General features: G+C 38.1%; 3 protein-coding genes across 3 annotated transcripts in view; 2 read left to right on the top strand and 1 right to left on the bottom strand.

Annotated features, from left to right (window-relative positions):
* Window positions 1-16,361, top strand: part of hspb8 (heat shock protein b8) — a 480,000-nt gene that overhangs the window by 16,695 nt on the left and 446,944 nt on the right. The window lies entirely within an intron of this gene.
* The window catches only part of fbxo21 (F-box protein 21), a 286,959-nt gene that overhangs the window by 97,850 nt on the left and 172,748 nt on the right, over window positions 1-16,361 (top strand). The window lies entirely within an intron of this gene.
* Window positions 1,968-14,507, bottom strand: lrrc74b (leucine rich repeat containing 74B). The gene is made up of 8 exons (XM_072387418.1): window positions 14,214-14,507; window positions 11,342-11,474; window positions 9,611-9,817; window positions 6,457-6,566; window positions 4,958-5,073; window positions 4,456-4,534; window positions 2,359-2,454; window positions 1,968-2,267 (listed from the first exon to the last, which is right to left on the bottom strand). Exons 1-8 carry the CDS (start codon window positions 14,331-14,333, stop codon window positions 2,133-2,135), a joined length of 996 nt encoding a protein of 331 aa, XP_072243519.1. The 5' UTR covers window positions 14,334-14,507; the 3' UTR covers window positions 1,968-2,132.

The following is a 16,361-nucleotide window of genomic DNA, read 5'->3' as shown; positions in this document are numbered from 1 at the left end:
TCTTAAGTGATGCTTTGCCAGGTCTTTACTGCAGTTTCTCTTAGTTGTTGTTTGTGAGTCAGAGAGGGAAAATGCAGCTCTGCTGGGTTGAGATCCAGCAGCAGACTGGGACATTTCAAAAGAATATTCCACTATTTACCTTCATAAAATGCTAATGTAACAGCATGTTTTGGCTCATTTTGTGTCCTTAATGTTATGCACCAACCTTTAAACTCTGAATTTGGATGAATCTGAGCAGACAGTGTACCTCTACACACTTCAGAATTCATCATCCAGCCGCTTCTGTCTTCTGTCACATAATCAATTGACTCCTTGGGTTTGGTGTTTTTGGAGGCCATGCATGTCCATCCCATCACACTGCCTTCCACGTGCTTTAAAGGCAACAAGTGTGCCTTAGATGAGTCATTCCATGTCCTCTCCACTGTGGTTGTAAGTATACTTTAAGCCCACATTTATTACATAATTTAAGTTTAAATGTGTTTGGTTCCAAACCAACAATATGGAAGAGTATTCCTTTGACAAGACTACTTGATCATTTGGATAAAGTAAGGTCTTTTGAATTAACTGGTTCATATTTAGTGGAAAATAAACTCAGCAAGCATGAAACTGATGAAGTGCAGTGCATATTGTCATACTTTTCACTCAATCTACTTAATTTTATACATGAATCACATTGTTATAGATTACATACATGATTGCAGGCATTTCATAAGTATTGTTCATTCCTTAAAATGAACCTTGCTAGCACATCCATGTTAGCAACATTATCAACAACACTGTATAAATATATATTTAACTTTTTAAATGTTTTCCTTCTTTTTCTCTAATTACAAATCTTGAAAATAAAGTAATAATCTGTATTATCATAAATACGATGTGTGACTCAGCCTTTGTTTAACAATGTGATAAGACTGCATTAGACAAAGTATCTAAAGCACTTGGTGTAAATGTGGTTGGAATGTCACCACAGCGTAGTTTTCCCACCGTCTTTCCTTAACCACACAACATTTTCCATCAAGATCAAGAAATAGAGTTCAGGAAAGGTGATCTTTTTCTTTAAATATTCAACTGGACCCCAAGTTTTCAGTTACTGATTGTTACATCTGCTCCTTGTTTGTCATCATCTCCTAGTACAAATCCTCCAGGTTTTCCCTTGTCTGGGACCAGATCCTCGTTGTTGGTATCCATGTCAACCAGTCTTGTGTTGTTTTTTCCTCAGCTCTGTTACCAGTTTGTTTTACCATTATGTTCTTTGGTTATCTTAGCACTGCACTTAGTTTTGAATTTGTTTATGAGACATCTTTAGTTCTGACACCTGCCTGGTGAGTCCTACATTTGGGTCCTCCTTCTTTTCCACTTGCTACGGACTACAACAATTCCTTTTTCTCATCTTCCTTATTGCTGGTTTCTACCTTCTTTCCATTTAAAATCATATAAAACCAATTAGTCAAGATAAATGGTATTTGCTTATCACTGCTAAATAGACTATACAATTATAGGTATTTCACAGCTCTAAAACTTTCAGATATGTATTAGAGTTTAAATAGAGTGATTTAGTTCTGGATTTGGGTTGTGAGTGGAGGAGGGTTGTATGCATCTGGAATGACATCTTACTGTATCTAACACATTTTGAGATGTCCTGCCACTGTAAACAGTTCTATTATCTAACAGTAGACTGTTCTTTCAAAGCTGTTTTTTCTGTTAAACTAGTCACGCAGTACTTAAATCCTTTTTGTGCAACCCACTTTCACATCTTTTCATACACAATACCGCGCTCTCTGGTCCTCTCCATCATTCTACCCACTGACATTACATAACATCAAATCAGATCATATCTAAAAAGAATCAGGCTCAATACCTGTATTGTTTGCCCTTTTTCAGTGACTTCACCGTCACTGTTCTTCAAGCACAGCTGAAATGCTATTTCCTTGGGAAAGTAAGCAGGTTTTCTCCGAGTTACCTTTATATTGAAATTATTGGATATGTCACATTTTATTTATTGCAAGTACATTTCTTTCAGGAGCACATGCTTTCAAGGCCTCAGGATGAAAGAAAATGTCTTTCGTCTGCTGATGAAAATGTTCACAGGACCATGACAAAATGTCTTACATCTTTGCTAGCATGTACAGCAATCACAGTAACACTGTTCGAGATTTTGCTTTACTGAAAGTACCAAAGTTCCAGCCCCCATGTTTAACTTTGAGCACAGGGAATAATTCTTTCACTGCTGTATACAAGTCTTCAAAATCCTGGTTGACTGTGATGTCCTGAAAATGAGACAGAGAGAGAGTGAGTGAATAAGTCTGCCAAGAAATAAATTATGATAAAATTACTTTAGAGAAGTAATGTGTGACTGACTGAAAAGTCCAATGTCTCCATGGCTGAATTTGAATTGTCTTGAACAGACTGAAGGATTGCATAGCACCCAGTACTCAGGATGGGGTTTCTACCAATCTAGCCAGAAACACAGGTGAAAAAAGTAAGAATGTAAAGTTGGTTATGCAGGTTAGGAAATAGTTTTCTAAGGCTAGGGCTTTTAGAAATTAATTCCCATCCTTTGCACCCCATTTACTCCTTTCAACATTACCAGTTTTAGTTCAGAATTTTTAGAAGCTGGATGACATGATTGATATCATAAAGTAGTCTAGATAGCTAACATGTTTTTTAAAAGAACTAAAGATCTTTGATCACCATGCTAATTCTAACTAGTTTTAAAAATGACATTTTGCTCTTCAGGTGTTATTCCTGTTTGGGACTTTCCTTAAATCTATACTGTCTGAACTTAATGAATTGAAATTCATTGTATTGTGACTGTGTTACAGTGAATTGGATTGTAATTGGTTTAGATTGCCTTGAGATGACACTTGTTGTGATTTGATGCTATATACTGTAAATAAAAACAATTTGAACTAAATTGAATTGTTAGCTTGAAAAGTTATTTTAGCCAACATATGGCTGTGTGTATGCATGATAACAACAAATTGAATTCCTTATTCTTTGCAATAATTCATGATAATCAATTTACAAGATTATTGTTGAGTTCAACAACAGATGCTAAACAAATAAGGTAAAAAAAGGGGGTCGAGCCTTCAGCCATCAGCTGAAAGCAGCTCTTGAATGGTAACCTCATGTTAAGCTGTTGAGGCAGACAGCCACCTTCCCCATGTGGGAGAGTATGGTTGCATAATCAAAAACACAAAAAATATATATTTTTCTAAGCTCTTTTCTATGACCTCTTAGGAAAAAAGTATGAGAAAAAAGATGGCAGGTGAAATTTGAGCTTCTTACTCTCTCCCTTAAGGTGAGCCTAAACACTCTTCAGAGGAGCTTGTATTTGCGATCTCGTTCTTTGGGTCACCACCCTCAGACCATAGAGGATTGTTGGAACACTGACTGACAGGTAAAGCTTCACTGCAGATGCTGTTCCATCTTCTCACTCTGTTGCACCTCACAGAACAAGACATTAAGATACTTAAAAGTCCTCCACATCTTATTACCCACAGAGATTAGCACTAATTCTCATCCCAGCTGCTTCACACTCAGCGGCAAATTGGCCCAGTGCTTGAAGTAGGTAGGTCCCTGCTTGATGAAGCCACTAGGACCAGATCATCCTCAAAAAGCAAAGATGCATTCCCAAGCAGACTGAGCTGGAAACCCTCCAGCCCTACAGATTTGGTGACAAAGGGAAGCTCTGGTTGTGTCCAACGTGCACCGGAAATTAGTCCGACTTGCCAACGGCGAGATGAACCAAGCTGTCACTTGGTTGTACAGAGACTGAATGGCCCATAATACTATAGGGCCTATAATTTTTTTTTGGCAATTGTGGCCATTATTATTAAAAGTTGATTGATAGGAAATAGGGGCAGAAGGGAAGGAGGATGACATGCAGCAAAGGACTCGAGCCAGGACTCAAACCCTACTCCACTATACATCTACATTCAAGAAACACCTCCCATAAGACACCTCAAGGGAAACGGTGGTAAGCATTTATGTTCAGAGAGATTAACCAGTTTTTCTCATGGCTATCATTTGGATACCTCTACATCATTTGACTACCTAAAAAGGACAACTGATTTGAACTGAACGCATGGAACACATCGGAGAAAGGGAGTCCATTTTCTCGTTTGTATGCTAAGCTAAGCTAACCGTAGTAATCTTTTCTTAAATATATACATAATCAGAAATATGCGATGCCATCCAAATACAGAAGAAGAATATTCAAATGGTTGGTATCACTAGTTAATCATAGTTTTCATACATGCATATGCAAGAAAATAAATGTGATCACCATCACATGCTGAAGCTTTTAAGTGAATCCTAAATTGTCTTCATGACCCGGTAATTCATCTGTGGTACTGACATAAACTACAAAGTACTGTGATCCATTTACTCTTTCCACTGATACTACCCCCCACAGCTTGTGAAGTCAGAAACAATCTCTTTTCAACAGCTTACATTCAGGAATTTGATTGTCTTGTTTGCTTTGAGGCCCATAGCGAGGCGGATGGCTCCCTCAGGGGGTATTCGGTTGTTACTGTGGCGAGAAACAAATGCAGAAAACAAAAAAAAAAGTGTGTTGGAGTGTGAGAGATGCAATCATAAAGTGTTATTTTTTTAAAATGATATTATTCATCCAAGTGGCAAAACTTTCTAGAAATTTTTAAAACTTGCTTTGTTTTACAGAAGAAGTGAAAAAAGCGGCTGGAGACAAGAAGGATTGTTTGAACTTTTTTTTATCACAGCGAGCCTCTTTAATAAAAACAGATCTTGTAGAGCAATCTCAAAGACTCAGAGGCTCATAAACTCTATATTTAGAGAAACGTGCTAAAATGTCAGGTCACTTTCATCTCTGATTCATGAAAGAATAATTAAACAGAGAGCTCAACCTTTGCTGCTTCTAACTTGATTACCATTCACTAATCTGATCATCCGATACCAAGATAACAAAGACTCATACCTCACATTCAACTCCTCCAAAACATTATTCTCCTTAAGAGCGTGTCCTAAAGCGATGGCTCCCTCTCTGCCAAAGCCATTGAATGACAGATCCACTGTTCTGAGAAAAACATTTATCTAATAAAAAACAACAAAGAAAATAAGAAATCTTTGGTGAAGGAAGAATTCAGTTGCAAAAATAGCTACAAGCAACACTGACAGGGGTTTAAACACAATTCAGGCCATTCTCACAATAAAACATTTTTTTTTTTAAAACAGTTTTTTGTCCACAATGTTGTACTGTAGTTTCACAATGGAGATGCTAAAAATGTAAAATTGTTTTGTACATGGAAGCTTTCAGGCAATGTGATGCAAACTTGCTGTCATATATCTTCTCATTTTTGAGCCAAACCATGCTTTTTTTAACCCTACCTACGACCACGTTTTGATTAATATCTAAACCTCACAATGGATTTGTTTATGCTTAAAGCTAACCAACGCCATTGTCCATCCCCAACAATGTTCTTTAAGCGTTTTTAGTCACGTAATAGTTGAGCAATATCACATTTATGACAGTTTCTCTTGAATATGCTAAATGTAAGCATGTTCCAATTTACAAATGAAAATGTAATCATGTAATTCAGAGTATAGTAATTTCACATTTTTTTCAGCAGGTGGGACAGTTTCAACATAGGCAAAAATGTTGCCGTAATTTTATAATTTTGCCTTTACTGTGAAACTGCGACATTTTGAGGCATAGTTATTACACATTGTAGTGTGAGAAAAAGTTGCAGATTTAAATAATTTAAACAATAAATATCTATTGACCTCACATGCAGTTGCTCTCACGACCACTAGAGATTGCAAAATCTATGGAAGTTTGCCTTAAAAAATAACATCATTTTTGAGAGGATGGCAGTCTCCCTAGTCTAAATAAGCAGGTTTAACTTTCCAGTCCTTGTTAAAGAGATTCTATTTAGCCAATTCATACTATTAGTACAGCATCTTGTGTTGTGCACATTATATTATCAAAACACCATGGACCGTTCAAACTGTTTTACGTGCTCATGAACAGTTCTTCGCTGCTCGTTCTAGTGCACCATCTAATTAAAAGTAATCTTAAAGGGGGAATACATCAGAGATTGTTTACAAGTTTTGGGTACTTCTGCATATGTCAAAAACATTTTTGTTTTTGTAGCTTGAAGGGAAGCGGTGCAGAGTCTGAAAAACTCCCGAGGCACCACAAAAGTTTGGAAATGAAAAAATCATGAGGTATAGAGTAAGAAACAAGTGAGCTGATACTGGACTTCTGCAATATGAATAATGAATATCCTCTGGATTCATAACATGTATTCCGTGACTTGGACATGATATTTGCAGAACTGCAGGTTTAAGAGGTGTTCTATATTATATTTCAAGTGCTAATCAAAGTGTTCCTTTCTAACCTTTTACTGTACCATTGGATTTTTTTATGTCTTGCATGAAATCTAAAACTATTGGTCAAACATGAATTTGCATTACCCCAAGGCCGTTGGCTAACATCACTGCTCCTCTCCCTCCAATGCAGTTCCAAGCAAGACTTAGAGATCTTAACCCTGTGTTCTCTGACAGAGAATTGCCGAGTGTTTGCCCTTAGGATGAGAAACAAAATAAGAAATCTGAGCAACAGGACAAACAAAAAACCCTCTATCATCTCACTGGGAAAAAAACCCAAGAATAGGTCATTCAGTTTTAGTAGCTTGTTAGATTGTCATCTCATAGTCCTTCAGTTTCTGTGTTGACAGGCAATCGAGACGTCTTTGCAGCAAGAGGTCATCATCAAGTCTCTTCTCCACATTTTGGGAGACAGCATTTTTCATCACTAGTAGGCTCCCTTGAGATGTTGATATTGACTGTAGAGGCAAAGATCCGCTCCCTGACAGAAGTTTCAGAAGGTGCATAAGACCGAGCATTTCACATTCACAGCCAAATCTTTCAAGACTATGGCTTTGGCTGAAAGAGCATCAACACCATAGCTTGATCGTCAGCTGGTTTGGCTGGTCTTTTTCTCTCCTCATGGAAGACAGCTCTCCAAACTCTTGCATATGTCCTTTGATATTTCAGCAGTAGAGAATACAGAATTGACTATGTGGGGGTGAATCATGCCTGCACAGTGGCAATAAGACACGGTGGCGTCCTCCTTTCTCGCAGACAGATTTATTTTCAATTACCTATATTGGATGCTCAGTCTCCTGCTCTGTCCTTCTTCCGCAAGGGGCCAGTCACAAAGCTCATCCACATGATAATCGAACAAGGTTTTAATGAAGGCGAAATGTTCCTGACCTTTGAGTGCCATACTCTGCTGCTGCCTGCTGTCCTGTGTCTGTTTGAAGATAAGGCTTCACTATTATGGCAATTTTTTTATGGGAATGGCTTTCCAAAAATCTAATAATAGTAGACGACAGCTCACATATTGTCATCTCTGCACTCTCCACAGTAATTGGTCGATTTATAGGACTCTATTGAATATTCAGTGATCATTCAATAAGGGAGAAAAGAGGGCCATAAACTCATATGTGGGTGCTCTCAACAACCACTTAAAGCCACCCCTTATAAATATCATAAGCTTACACTCAGTGGAAATTTGATTTTTTTCTTAGTCTTTGCACTGCAAGAAATGAGTGACTGACACTTTTCTGCAGAATTTATAGATTAAAAGTTCATTCAGAGTTACTTTTCTCGAAGTCTCAGGTTAACATATAAAGACCTTTGTTCAATGATGTTTGTATTTGTTTACACATTTTTGTGTGCTATCATTATTTCTAACGGTTTGGGTGATTAATACTGGCAGGTGTTACTGAAGTATCAAGTCACATGGTGCAGCGTCCAAAATGGCCATGGCTTTGAGTGACTCCCTCTGCGACATGTTTTTAATAATTGTTCAGTGGTAGTTTGGAATTTTTTTGGAAGTTAAGTCAGACATTTAGCTTCAGATGCCTGCTTCAAAGTACTTTACCCCTCACTGTTTCATAAGTTTCAAACCATATTAGAGTGTATAGTCTCAGACACCTCTGCTACTAACATCAATTTCTGAGATGGTAGAAACTTTAGGAGAAACACAGGAAAAGTATACAGAAGCAGAGGCAAGCATTGTTCTGGTGGAGGATTCTCCCGACTGCAATACATCTGTCACAGCTCATGTTTTGTTAACTCTTGTTTTCAGGTAATTTGTTATGTTCTTAGATTCAGTTCTTGTCATGTTTCTCCCCTGCCATCAGCTTCACTCACGTTACCTCTTTCATTGTCATCAGCTGCACGTCATTCACTAATCACTCCCTCCACAGCATTTAGTCTTCTGGTTTCCTTTCATTCATTGCAGATTCCGTACTAACCCTTCATGCCCTACCACAGAAGTTAAGTCTTGTTTCCTGCCTCATGTTCTTGCCATAGTCCTAGTCTTGTTTCAAAGTTATTTATTCCATAGCCTTGTTTTTTTCCATAGTCTAGTTTTGTTTTCATAGTCTTGTTAGTTCACTGAGTATTTTGATAATCCGGCTCAGCCGCGGTTTATGTTTTTGCCTTGCTTCCTGTTTTGTTTTTTGGGAATAAACCTTGTTTTTTAATTGAAAGAGCTGCATCTGGGTCCTACCTCCCCACCGTCCCTGACAACATCAAGGGCAAGAGATGTAAGTAGAGGAGGTGTGGGACTACATAGAAGCTGTCAAAAATAAATAAAACTGACAAGCTCGATAGTGACTTGTGGCTCTAAAGGTACTCTGTTTAGTAACTCATGTACGATTCTAAAGGAGGTGCTGGATAAAAAGGATGTACCCTCACTCCAGTGCCGAACCCAGAGCAGCCTCCAGACATGTGCTCAGTTAGTTCACTGGAAAGGCAAAAGGAGATAAGATTGTAAAACCAGCACACCAAATGAAAAATGTGTAAATTTGAATGGGAATGATGTCAACTCTCTGCTTCCTGATGTGACAAAGGGCAAAGAAGAGGACAGCATAATCACACACCAAAATATGTGAGAGCTACATCAATCCACAGCACAAAATGTCGCTGGTTCAAAATTAAATAAAAAAATGAGTTGAGTTCCAATGTATGACTAAAGCTACCTTTTAAAATTGTGTAAGTAAAACTGTCACATAACTATAACATCTTTTTTTAAAAAGCTTACAAGGAAGAAGAGGGGGGGGTGAAGATAGTGTTACACTGCAGACTGTCAAACAAGACAGACAAGTTTGAGCACCATCCTGTCCAATATTGTCCAAGGACTTTACACCTTTAAATTTTGAAGCTAGACATGGATGGTTAGGGTAAGGAATAATAAAAAATAAAAATGTTTTTCAGTGTTTTGGGAGTAAAGATGGGAAAGAGGGGACATTTTGAGAGGTCTGACTTTTTGTCTGATGGCCAATATTAAACTGAAACATGAGAAACAAGTTGTAAAAATATATAAAGAGAAGCCACACTTATCTACATCTCCTTCCACACAGCTTTTTGCAAATGGAACATGTAATAATTAATTATTATCTGATGGTGCTAATGGAAAATGTGTGCAAAACAGTATCTGGACAACGATCTTTAATATCAGCTTAATAAAAACGTGAATAATGCTTCATTCTTTGAAAGGCTATGACCTAACCCAAAAAACAAGACCATTATTATTCAAAAGTAATTGCTTTGGTACCTGCACGCTCTCCCAGAGCGTTGTAGCTCAGGTCGAGTTGCTGAAGTGTTGAGTTGGTGGTAAGTGCTGGGCCGACGTACTCAGCGGACTGGTCTGTGATATGGTTTCCTGATAGATGCAGGCTCACCAGGGTGCTGTTCTCCTTAAGCATACCAGATATAGCTCTGGCACCAATGTCCCCAATATTGTTGTCAGACAGGTCGACTTCTGGAAATGACACACAAATTTAAGCATTTAAGATTAAATACTGTGGAAAGAGGAGAGTGCAAAGTACAGTATGTGGCATGAAAAGCTATTCACAAGAATGTTCCAAAGAGAAGAAGAGAATTTGTAAAAAATCTGAATAAGTTTTATACTTTTACACTTATACCATTTTGCTAATTATCATCATTACAGTTTGATGTGGTGACATGTCTACTGCTGTGTTTCACAAAATGCTTAAGGAAAATGATTGGTCTTTTTCTTTTACTTTATTTGCAGTTCAGGGATGGACTGGTAATCTGTGCGTTCTGGAAAAGTCCAGAACGGCCGTCCGGTCTACAGTCGTCAGGCCCTGTTCAGTAACCAAAATTCTCAGTCTATCAACTACCAACAGGTGGCGCTAGGTGGCACTTATAGGACAAGCGTTATTCCATAGGCATAAAAGCCAACAAAGAAGACTAAAGTTAGTGTCTGTCAACAGAAAGATGACAAGAAGAAAACGTGTTGAATTCTTGAATAAACCATCATAAATAGTTAATCTGTGTGAATTATCTTATGACAGACAATGTAGCACTATAGCATCCTAAGGGGTGAAAGTCTAGGGCTGTTTTTAGGTCCCAGTCCATCCCCGCCATGAGGCCAACCTTTTTGAATTTGTCTGGAACGTTTTGCAGTGATTAATTGCTGTAACAACAACAGAAATGAATGCTCTTAGAATTAGTTTTCATCTTCAACAATGATCCCTTAAGTTACTGCAAAAGCAGTATCTTATGTTTCTACAAATCATCAGTATAGCTGAATATCAGATATGCGCAAACAGCGTAAAGCTTCAATATCACTGATTGAGACGATTAGGTAATTTTGTGAATTTGCGTAGCTTATTTTGTCACAGTCCATTATGGGCCTACCTTGGGGAGAAATGGCCACTTTAGTTTAGAAGTAATTTCTCATTGACTTTCTGAGGTTTGCAAAATGTTAGCTTGCTGAAAACTGAAGCATCATCAATGACTGCATATGTTGCTGAAGGCATGTTGTTTTATTGAGTTTACTGAGATTACTTTTTGTGAAATGGCAGTAAAGATAACTCTACTTTCTGCATGTTTAACCATCTAAAGTCAGAAAAAGATCACCTTTTGAGTTTCTGCATGTGTACTGAATAAATGTACATTTACTAATCTGTTATACAGTATGTGCATGAAACTGGATCACTACTTAAAGTTGATGTGTGATGCATGACAAAGCACAATGATGGTAATGTCAGCTGAAAGTTCCCGTGTGACTAAAGAGTCATTCTACATGGATAAGTGCCTGAACCGCACGTCTAGTGGGGTTATGTGGAATGAGATGCTGTCAAATATAAAGCAGGGACCCAGATGTTAACTCATATGTTGTTAATGTAAGTAGGGTGAGAATGTTGCACAAGTGGGAGTGATTGTGACACTTCTGTCTAGAAAAAAAGTGCCACCATGTGTGTGTGGAAGGCAAAAGAAAGACACAAAGTGTGTATGCATGAGTGTCCAGTACAACCACCTGTAATGTAACAATTTTCCTTCAACATATTGGCAATAGCAGCTCCGCCCATTCCTTCCATCCAATTATCTCGCAGGTTCAGCTGCAGTATTGAAGTGTTGGTTACCAGGGGAACCGCCAGTGCTTTGGTGCCCTGCAAATACAAAACTCCCACCCTCAAAGTGAAATTCTTCTGTTTGTTCAACGCAGTGTATTTTCTTATCTGTATTCCAGTTAAAAGAGTAGGTGCAGGTGGGCAGAGGGATATGGAGGATTATCATACCTGTGTGAGGGAAATTAAATAGAAGGGAGCTGTGTGGCGGCAGGGGTCAGAAATGTAGCTCATATGAGATGAAAATTATAGTTTCAAGCACAGCTAATAAGAAAGTTGAGCACAGGGAGTGTTGTGTTAACTTGACCTAAAAAATAAATTAGATGGTGAAAAGATGGTGTTTTTAAGTATCTATCTGCAGGATTTGAAAAGTCTATCAATCTGTAAAGACACAAAATAGGAAACATTTGTAATTCAACCTTGATTACTTTGCTTTTTCTCCCCTGACAAACAGGTGAGGATTTAATCTTGCAGAACCATGTTTCTGAAGTCCAAACTTCAGGGAAAGGTTTGTGAAGGAAGTAGTTCATTTTTACAACTTTAATTTGCATCATTATGGAAAATAATGCAAATTGTTAAAACAGCTGATTGATTAGTGAGACAAAATGGGGTTCTAAAGTGTAAAAATAATGACTTTCAGTTTTGTTCTATCTTTTTTATTTTCTATGTATTATGTCAAATCTAATAAATTATTGTGCCTGACGCAGGCCTACCTGTTTATATTTGGTAAATAGAACATGAAGTATCTATGTCCAGTTAAAGTCTAAATTAGGAAACTATGTGTTGTAGTTATTTTAGCCGTTTACCAAAACACAAACAATTATAGCTCTTAAACATGTAAATGCCATTTAAAAAAAAATGGACAGCCAACTTCAAATTTGTTTGGACATGGACATGGACATGTGTGGACGATTCAGTCATTATTTCCTCATCAATTAATTGTGACATTTGCGTTTTATTTGTGGCAAAGATGTCATTGTGAAATCGAAATGTGAGCCCTCAGTGCAAGTGAAACATGCCATCCCAGGGCAGCAAAAACAAAAAAATTAACAAATTTGGCACATTCTGAGAGAAGAGAATGTTCTGGTTTGCTAAGACACATAAAAGGACAGAGGATAGCAGCTGCGGATTATTGTTGGATCCTTGGTAAAGGTAAAGATAAACCCTTCACAACGTCCTGCCAAGCGTGGGACACTCTCCAGCAGGTTCTGCATATCATTGTCCAAGCACATCATAAACAAAGGACTTCAGAAGAGCAGAAAGAGAATGTCCACAATATCTAAACAAAAGGCATGAAGGACTAAGAAAATGAGCATGTTTAACTTTGCAAAAAAAGAGAAAAAAAATCCAGAAAAGAAAAGAAAATTGATACGATTTATGATCATGTAGCAGAATGACAGGTGTGACTGCAGGAACATGTCTGGCTTCTAAAGGAGCTGGGTCACTAATATTACGTAGAGATTATGACAGAATTTAAAAGCAGCAATACGTTCTCAGGTGCAGAAAGATGCGTAAATTCAATCAAACATCGCTAAGCCGACTGAATAGCACTTCATAGTACAGATGGACAATTACCCCAAGAGCTACTGTGAAAGCAACACGAAACTCGTTCACAATGAAGTGGATAAAGATATGGAATATTCTGCAATGTCCAAGTCAAACACAACTGATTTCAAATGGACTGAGCTCCATTTCACTTGGTGAAGACAAAACTAAAGGTAGAAAGTTCCACAAATAAACAACGGCTGAGGGCCCGGAAAAGCATCACAAAGGACGAAACAAAATCTTTGTTAATGTTCACAGGTTCATTTCAAGCAGTCAAAGTCTATCAGGGACAAAAAATCTAAATCAGTGTCATATCAATGATTATGTTGATGTGTCCAATTGTATTGGGACCCTTAAAAAAAGAGTTATCAACATATTAAAGATTAATAATACCTTCAAATTAAATCTGGCAGTCTACACTTTAAACTTATCATTTAGATATCCATGCTTAAAGTAACAATTACTGAATGAATAACAGTTGAAGATGTTTCAAAAATAGAAAAAATGTTACATGTACATGGAAATGTGAGGTGACTGGAAAGCTAAAAAAAAAAAAAAAAGATCTTACATTATTGATAGCTCATGAGGCCAAAATAACAGCACGGATAAATGATTGAACATTGTCTCCTGCTCTGTTGAAAAGCTAGACTTCCCTTGGTTCAGCAAACATATGAAATGTACAACTCTAAGTACAAAGAGCTGGGATATTATGAAAAATATAGATTAAAAACAGAACACAATGATTTGCAAATATCATACACTACAATTTCATTCACAATAGAAAACAAAAAAACAATACAAAACCTCTTCTGATTACTGAGGAAGCCGTTTCTGGATCTTTGGAATTCCAGCAATTCAAAAATTTGGGGTCTTCTGTGTCAAACTAGGAGTTTTATGACAAATCTTTTCAGTTGGCGAAAGGTCTTTGCCTCTCAAGTGTTTTTTTCAAACCCACTCATGCAACTGACCCCTTTTTAATGAACCTAATTAGTTTTAACTTTTTCCTCAGCTGTTTTATTTCTTCTTTTGCTGCCATTAAATTAAAGATGAGCTGATATTTTTCATGAAACAATAAAATGTCTCACTTTCAACATTTGATGTTGCGAATTAGGTATTAGTTTGTGAGATTTACAAATCATTGCACTCTGTTTTGTTTGATTTGTTTTCACAACAGACCCATAAATCTGCCCCCCCCCCCCCCCTTAACATTTAGTTTTTAAACAGTGATTACGGTACCTGAGGCCCCAGACCACGATGCATCATAGCCAGCTTGCTATTTTCGATGTGCTGCAGGAAATGAAAGGCAGGCGCGACATGTAACTTTTCACATGCCTTCATGTAACACGTCTTCCCCATCAAATCATATGCCTCTTCCTCTCCTGCAACATAAATAAAGACACTAACGTCTGAATAGTTCAATAGCGTCTGAATTTTTCTCTATCTATACCCCTTTGACAAAGGAGAGATGAGGCACTTTCACCCTGGAGGAGGACCTTTTGAGCTTGATATTGAAAAGTCCCTCATGGCTGATTTTGCCCTGTCAGGAGAGCTTATTCGTCTCATTCATACCAGATGGTTTTCACTTCTGGTGAAAAGGAAGCCTGACACAAAGACAGAGATGAAATCATTTACATGCAGAACAGGACTCTGCGTATGTGGGTGGGTGCATGGAGGGGTCTCTTTTATTTTTTATGAAATCATTCAGAGATTGAGATGTTGAGGGAAAGGATGGAACAGATGGGGGTGACAGGAGGGCTTTTCCTTATCGTTGTGTGCTCTGATCAAGATTAAATCGAATGAATCACTTCTTGATGCCTGATATGAAATAAGACTTCAGACAGCAAATGATAACACAGTGGCTGAATTAAAATTACAAACTCTGACTCTATTTCTCTCATTTTTCCAGCCATAATCAGCTATACCTCTGAGCTCCAAATCTGTGTCAGATTGTTCATCAGACGTCACACTCTCCTTTTCCTCCTCCCCGCTCTCTTTATCTTGTATGCTTCTGTCAGGGCTTGAGCGTTGGTCTTTTGGCCCACGCACACCAACCTCTGTCTGGCTCGATCTTTGCTGAATAAAGTATGAGAAAGTAAGAAATCGTGATTCGTCAGGCCTGACTGTTGCTGGCAGTCAGACTGAGGAGATTTAATGGAATAGCTACAAGGAGAATAAAACTGATGCTTACATGCTGAACAACAAGTCCATCAATGTGGTTGGTTCATTTTAACACAAGTATTTCCTTATTCTGCCACTCCTTTCTTCCCACTTCCCTTTACCATCTTGTTTTTGCCATCATTCCCTTATGCCTCAGTCAGACATGACATAGGTTATCATTTGGATTAACCAGCCTACTGAAAACGAAGTACTGTTTATCATGGGAGCAGTAAGGTGAATGTTTTATGGAACTTTTTATGTGCACAAGTTTTAAAGATATTCAGCTCTTGTAGTGCATCTCTCACATTGCAGACCTGTGACTGGACTGCATAAAAATGTAATTAAAAAGGACTTTAAGGGTGAGACACCGAGTTCACCCTCCTGCTGAATAAATTCATGAGAGTCAACAGGTCGAACGAGTCATCTATAAAAAAGAAATAACCGGTCTCGAGCCTTTATCTGAGCTCCTATTGTGGAAAGTGCTCACATGGACCTAGATGGTCATTATGATCTACATCTCTAAAATCCATTATGCTCTAGTAGGTCTATAACATGCTTTGAAAACAACTTACTTAAAACTCCCTCTCCAGTGTCTTTTTGAAGTCTTATCAAGCTATATAAATCTGCCCCTGAACTGCCCCTTGTGTGTCATCTGTGTTTACACTTTCTGATCAAGTTTTCAGACTTGGCTGGATAGTAAGCTTCCTACCTTCCCCAGCTGCAGATTCTCTTTATCCAACTCTGCTTCATTGTCTTCCAGTACAGACAGCAGAGGGTCCTTGATGGCCAACTTCTTCTTGTGAGCCATGACTTCTAATACGGAGTAATTGCCAAATTGAGACATTTATTTTGCCTTCTTTGTGCGAAAAAAATCCACCTTTTTTGTTGTCCTCATTTCCAAGCTTTATGGTACTATATTTATGCTGTCAGTGAAATCACTGCACTGGACTCAAGCAGGGTGTTGTTGCATTGTGTGCTCATGCAACCTATTTTGCTCTAAGGAAGGGTCAAATTCTACTGGTGTAACTGGAAAGGCTACTTCTTCATTGCCTGAGGGTCAGCACCAATCAAAGCCCTAGTGTAAAGTTTGGATGGCTTGTTTTGTTGACTGGTTGCCATGGTGCCCTTTGGCATCTGAGTACTGATTGCCAGCTCGCTGAGCCATGAAGACCAGCGCTTCCAGAAGCAGAATGAGGAGGAGGGAAGTCATTCGCTTGTTTAAAAGGA

The sequence above is a fragment of the Leuresthes tenuis genome, unplaced genomic scaffold, assembly GCF_036924035.1.
Source record: "Leuresthes tenuis unplaced genomic scaffold, fLeuTen1.0.hap1 SCAF_6, whole genome shotgun sequence".
Taxonomy (NCBI): Eukaryota; Metazoa; Chordata; class Actinopteri; order Atheriniformes; family Atherinopsidae; genus Leuresthes; species Leuresthes tenuis.
Note: the sequence above shows the minus strand (reverse complement) of the source record. Positions and strands in the feature narration are given on the sequence as shown.

What these genes read in the sequence shown, in the direction of transcription:
- lrrc74b (XM_072387418.1), bottom strand. Translation starts at nt 14,333, where the DNA reads ATGGGGAAGACGTGTTACATGAAGGCATGTGAAAAGTTACATGTCGCG. An exon ending in GGAAAATTGTTACATTACAG is followed by an intron (nt 9,818 to 11,341) that starts GTGGTTGTACTG and finishes TGTCATTTCCAG; the next exon opens with AAGTCGACCTGTCTGACAAC. An exon ending in AGACAATCAAATTCCTGAAT is followed by an intron (nt 2,455 to 4,455) that starts GTAAGCTGTTGA and finishes GTTTCTGGCTAG; the next exon opens with ATTGGTAGAAACCCCATCCT.